This window comes from Homarus americanus, unplaced genomic scaffold, assembly GCF_018991925.1.
Source record: "Homarus americanus isolate GMGI-L3 unplaced genomic scaffold, GMGI_Hamer_2.0 scaffold39618, whole genome shotgun sequence".
In the NCBI taxonomy this organism is placed as follows: Eukaryota; Metazoa; Arthropoda; class Malacostraca; order Decapoda; family Nephropidae; genus Homarus; species Homarus americanus.
In genome coordinates this window covers 281,953-287,952 of record NW_024716984.1, presented here as the reverse complement: position 1 = coordinate 287,952, position 6,000 = coordinate 281,953, and the positions used below count along the sequence as shown (strand labels likewise).

At 33.9% G+C, this 6,000-nt stretch overlaps 1 protein-coding gene across 2 annotated transcripts in view; it reads right to left on the bottom strand.

Moving 5' to 3' along the window:
• Positions 1 to 760: 760 nt before the first annotated feature.
• Positions 761 to 6,000, bottom strand: part of LOC121858774 (son of sevenless homolog 2-like) — a 64,985-nt gene continuing 59,745 nt past the window's right edge. The window contains exons 25-27 of one of the 2 annotated variants that reach the window (XM_042355404.1): positions 5,458 to 5,627; positions 3,563 to 3,917; positions 761 to 2,507 (exon numbers count right to left, since the gene is read on the bottom strand). In XM_042355404.1, coding sequence (XP_042211338.1) covers positions 2,374 to 2,507; positions 3,563 to 3,917; positions 5,458 to 5,627 — 659 coding nt within the window. In that variant the 3' untranslated portion in view covers positions 761 to 2,373. The remainder of the gene's footprint in view (positions 2,508 to 3,562; positions 3,918 to 5,457; positions 5,628 to 6,000) is intronic. The other variant, XM_042355405.1, reaches the window with a different exon arrangement.

The window sequence follows — 6,000 nt, the reverse complement described above, 5'->3', positions numbered from 1 at the left end:
GGCTGAGCACCAATAATCCCTAACAATGATTGTGGACCCAGCCTTCCTAGCCTCCCACTGCCATTCTGCCCTGACTAGATGATGTATAGTATAGTTCCTCAAGGGGAAACTGCATCACTCACCTATTTCCCACCTGAATATTCTAATGAGTTAACATATTTCTCTTATTTTATATTATCACAAATCAGGCATAGCTTTAAAAGCAAGAATTGCAATTATGAAACATGACCCAGTCTAATTTAAGTCAAGAAGTGTTATTGAACACATTATCATGCAGGCCTGGGTCATATGGAGTCACATCACTCTGCTCCTATAAAGACATGCCCTCCAGACCATGTAGAGCATTGTGAGGTACAGAACATCTTTATACATCCCAAGTCTGCATGAAATTGTGGTAGAACATGAAGTTTGTATACAAGGAATTAGCAAACATCTAATAAATATAAACAAAAAGCTGCACAATTTGTGACTGTGCCAACCAGGCACTGGCCAAACGACAGCGACTGGATACATCAACTGAAATACACTAGTAATTCACATGCTATGGCTCGTTGGAATGCTCAATACACTAGGCACTTTTAGCTTGGACTCCTAAGAGGTAATTTTTAATTTTATGGAGAAAAATTATATATATATATATATATATATATATATATATATATATATATATATATATATATATATATATATATATATATATATATATATATATATATATATATATATATATATATATATATATATATATATATATATATATATATATATACTGTACAGTATATAGAAACTAGTCTTCATAAGAGGGGACTTCTGTATATAATCTAGCCTTGTAAAAATATGTCTGGAAAACATGTTTTTGACTAACCAGACAGAGATGTATACAGTAAGTTTGAATGTTGTTAGAAGATTCATTATATTTCACATTCCTTTAAATTTTTGGATTATAATTTTAATCAAATGAACAACTATAAAGAATTGATTAAGGTGGAAATAGATATTTTGAGCAACTGCGTACAACCTACTGAAGTCTACTTGGAAACGAGCATAGCAGCAACTAGAAATACTAGACTATTGTTATGACTTATCATCACTCTTTCACCTTGGTAAAGTCATACCTTGCTTATACTATAGTTTACATACTGATAACAATATATGAATAATCATACATTATAGCACTGCTAAGAATTTATAAAATCATTTTAATTATAAAATGGATCCTCAAGTGAATTACCAATTTATGACTGGTCATAACTAAGTAAAAGAACTAAAATCTACAAGAGAACTTTTTAGTTCCCAAAAACTAAATATAAAATCCCATCTTTTCTTTACCACACCATACATGTGTTCTCTCTCTCTCCCCACAATCATGGTTTACTGTTCATAAAATTATAATTAAAAAAAAGCAGCTTTAAATGCATTACAGTATGAATGTTGTATAAGCAAGGGTTGACTGTCACTGTGTCCGATGGCCCATAAATAGCAATGTTAAAAAGAACCCAATTACATTATATAAGTCACCTAACCCTTGCAATACCGACATTTGAAATAAATTTAGTTGCCAATTACTTATAATTATGGAAAATTATTTAAAAGTATTTTCATGTTTTGTCAAGACGAAATTGGCCTCTTAATTCCTCATTGATAGAAAACAACAAAGCCCAGTGTTTATTATAATGAGAACAATGTAATAACTGCACTCTTACACAAATTTAGTGACTGGCAATATTAAATGCAGTACTGTATTATAGAAAAGCTTTATACCTACTGCAGAAATAGAATATGCAAGAAGTATATTTTACTGCTCGTCTCTTTATAAATAAGAAGAATTGAATTATTCTCTTCAACCAGTGTCTTGGTGTTTCTCCTTCAAAAACATTTGCTTTTGAATGGGTTTAGTAGTTTAATAAAATTTATTTTCTAAAAAATTGTCTTTACATGATTGACAGGATCACCTGTACAGGAGGGCAGTGACTGTCATCCTGCAAGATTTACTCCTGAGCTTGAGAGTCACTTACATACCCACACAAAAGTCCTAAAAAATACTATTTCATGAGATAAAGATTGTGAAATAAAGGAATTCCCCTGCAGTTATGGAAACACTGGGCACTGTGACAGAGCTCTAAGGTAGCAAAACTTTCTTTGGCAGTGTTACAAATTGATTTCTCTTATCATTTTAAACTTTCAGCTGTAATCTAAAAGATTATAAATGGGTTCAGTACAATAGGTAAGCAAATACAGGTATGTATAAAAAAAAACCATAATATAATAAAAAAGTAAAATACTAGGATATCTTGCAGCCATAACAAAGCTTAGATACATGAGGGCTCCTAAGTGGCCAGGTAACATATCTACTACACGGCTGAGGGGCTGGGTCTAGGAGTGGTGCTGCTCATAAGAGAAAGAGAATGTTTGACGGTTGGAGAGTCTTGGAGGTGGCGTGGGCGGGTGGTCATTGGGGTCGGTTGGAGTGTCGTTCATGCTACTTCCTGGTAGCCCTGCGAAGAAAACTAAGATGTAAAAAATTTAGCCAATTCTGTTTTTTTACCTAAAGTACAGTTTCCTGCAAATAATAAAGATGATGAATACTTAATCTCAGAGTACGAACAGTCAGTACTGGTGCTCAAATCTCTAGATAACGTACCCAGATCCTTAACTAGCATGTACAGTGGTTCCTTGGTTAACGAAATTTCGGTTAACGAATTACCTTCCATAAGAATCTTCAATTTGGTGAACGAACAAAAATTCGATTAACGAAATCCTTAGAACATCACGTTTTGTTGTGAGCATCAGCTGATGGGCTAGTTGCCAATTCAGTAAACTGTTCTATGTTTCTCAGTAACATAGACTATCTTTATAAACATGCTAGTTTTCAGTTTCCAGAGAAAAGGCATTTTATCGTGTATTGGCCTGTTACCCACTGTTTGAGCATGAGGTAAAAAATTGATTTTGTTCAAATTTCATACAAAGTTACAGTACTCCTTTACATGGTGGTTAAGGATCCGGGTTCAAAATCTAGAAATTCCAGTAAATTCATTAATTAATTACCCTTGAAATAATTAAATCCATCATAAGATTGACAAATTATACTGTACCCAAATTAGATTATATAATTATGTTAAGTTATGTTTTCTATGAAACTATTCATTTATACAAAATAAAATGTGTTGATGGTCTATATGAATGTGTATGGACAGTCATAAATCCCCCCCCTCTCTATTTGGTTGTAATGTTGAGAATATATCTATTTGAACCTATTATAATGACCTCCTTTAGAGCTGTTTCTTATAGTGCTCTGGTTTTCAGAAATGCATCTAAAATGGTATAAGAGGTGTGCTTATACATCTGCACATTCTAGTGTCAAAGGGAATTAAATTATATACTAACAACATCTGGTAAAGAATTTTGCACAAAACATTAAGTCTTCATGTGAAGGAGTTGTTTTAAAGCAAAGCACTGTACAATATGTAGCATTAATTATAATTTAAGAGAAGTGTGTCAGAAAACGTAGAAAAAATTTGTGTAAGTCTTGAAAAATTAAATGAATGTGTTGTATGCATTTTACCTGTTTGAGGTCCATTAGTGTGTCTTCGTGCGAGGGGAGTAGGTGAGGACAGGTCCACTGAGTTGTTGCGACGGTGCGGAGGTGGATCCAACTGGTACTGTTGAGGGGGCGGTGGAGGAGCTAACAATGATGGAGGGGTTTGCCGATGATGGTGTGTGTGATGGTGATGAGAGGGTGGATGGTGAAGACTACCAGAATGTAAAGGATGTCCTATTGGTGCATGATGATGATGTGTGGGACCATGTTGCAGCCCCCCTGAAGAATGCATACGGGGCAGCGTGGCTGTACGTGGTGGAATAGGAGGCGGGGAAACATCCCGTGGGGGTAATTCAGGAGCATCTGGTGCCTGTTTCACCTGCAGAATGAGAGAAAAAAAATAATAAATATAAAATAAAATAAAATAATATATATATATATATATATATATATATATATATATATATATATATATATATATATATATATATATATATATATATATATATATATATATATATATATATATATATATATATATATATAAACTTTAAAATGCACACACACATTCTCCTTCATTTGCTGTCATTCATTTATTCTTGTCACTGAAACAGATGTATTCAAGTAGGGTGTTTCCCTCACATAACAAGGCCCCAACACCCATCAGTTATAGAGCCTTCCAAAAACTAACTCATCATCATCATCATCATTTATGGTCTCTTTCACCCCATCCTTCCATCTCCTCTTCCACCTACCAACTTCCTCTCAGTTATATATTGTATATTATTATTATTTCAACAGTCATAAATTAACACTAATTACTCAAATTTTTTTTTTTTTTTTACCTAAATTATGAATCAGTAAGTTGAACCTTTGTAAGAAATGTGAACAAAACTTAACTTTTGACCATTTTATTGATATACCTACAAGGTCATAGGTAAGATTATTTTTTTAAAGGTTAACATGACTTTATTTGGAAGGCAAAATATTTATGTGTTTCATGGTAAAAGGCATAAAAAAAATGTGATAAAAAACTTACATGGATAGTGTACAGGTAATTAACATTTTCATTATTCTAAATACAGTACCTGTACTGTACATCATCTTTTATCAATACAGTAAACCCTCGATAACTCGGCATCCGATAACTCGGAATCTCATATAACTCAACGTGGCTACGGTCTCGGAATGTATTGTAGTATAACTCGGGAAATACCGAGATATATAAAATTATCTGGGGAAAATCTGTCTCACCTACTATGATACTTCATTCTTCATCTACAGTGTTGGTAAGTGTTACCTTTTTACATTTAGTAATTACATGTACACATACAGTATGTGGGTCGATAATTTTTTATTGTTGTATTTTTGTAGAAGAGGAAAGAGCCTCGATAAGTCAGAATTTGGGATAACTCAGCCAGGCCAGAGCCCTTTATGAGTCGAGTTATTGAGGGTTAACTATACTACAGTATTTAATTTTACCTTCTCTCCACATGTTTATATCACCTCAGCACACTGGTTGTGATTTTATCCAATACATCTTTCTGTACTTGTTGTTTTCTATAGCCCAAATATTGCTTTTATACAAGTCAGTACAGCAATACACAAGTCAGTACAGCAATACACAAGTCAGTACAGCAATACACAAGTCAGTACAGTAATACACAAGTCAGTACAGCAATACACAAGTCAATACAGTAATATCATTTCAAATTTGCTTTCACCTCTTGTATCCATGTTTCACATCACAATAATGTCAACTCAAAAAACAATTGGGCCTGACTTTCATGGCCAATAACTCATTGGTAGCTGTACAGTATTTCACAATTATTAGTACAAATATAGGTAATACTATCTAGTGGGTACAGTAGTTATATGACCTATATCAAAACTCTCCTATGACAAAAATAAAGGTTTACCTTGGGTGACGTGTCCCCAATAGAGGGTTCTCTTTTGCGTACTCTTGGTGGTAGTGGAGGTGGAGGAGCCTGTGGAGATGCTGGTGGCGGTGGTGGTGCTTGAGGCGGCAGGAAGTTGCTGGGAAACCCACTGATGATCCCTCGGAACTCAGTCGCACTTGATAATACATCTGAAAAAAAAAAAAAAATAAATCAATGTTGAACACTGAATGTTGTTGTACCACAAGAACACAATTATCTATACTGTATTGTACTTAATAATTAGGGATGCACCGATTAATCGGTATCGGTAAGCAGATAGTATCGGTAATACTGTACAGCTCCAATATAAAGCATATTCTTGCAATCCTGTTTGAACCAATATTTACAATAACAATCTCTAGAGTAAGGATATTTAGACTTTTCCTCCTTTAAGACCAGATTAAAGATTATACTTCAGACTGGAATAAGTATACACTGAGTGTAAGGGGTATCAGCCCATTAATCAGTATCGGTAAACATGGTTATCAGTGAAAAGTAAAGGTCCTGGTACAGCCATGTTAT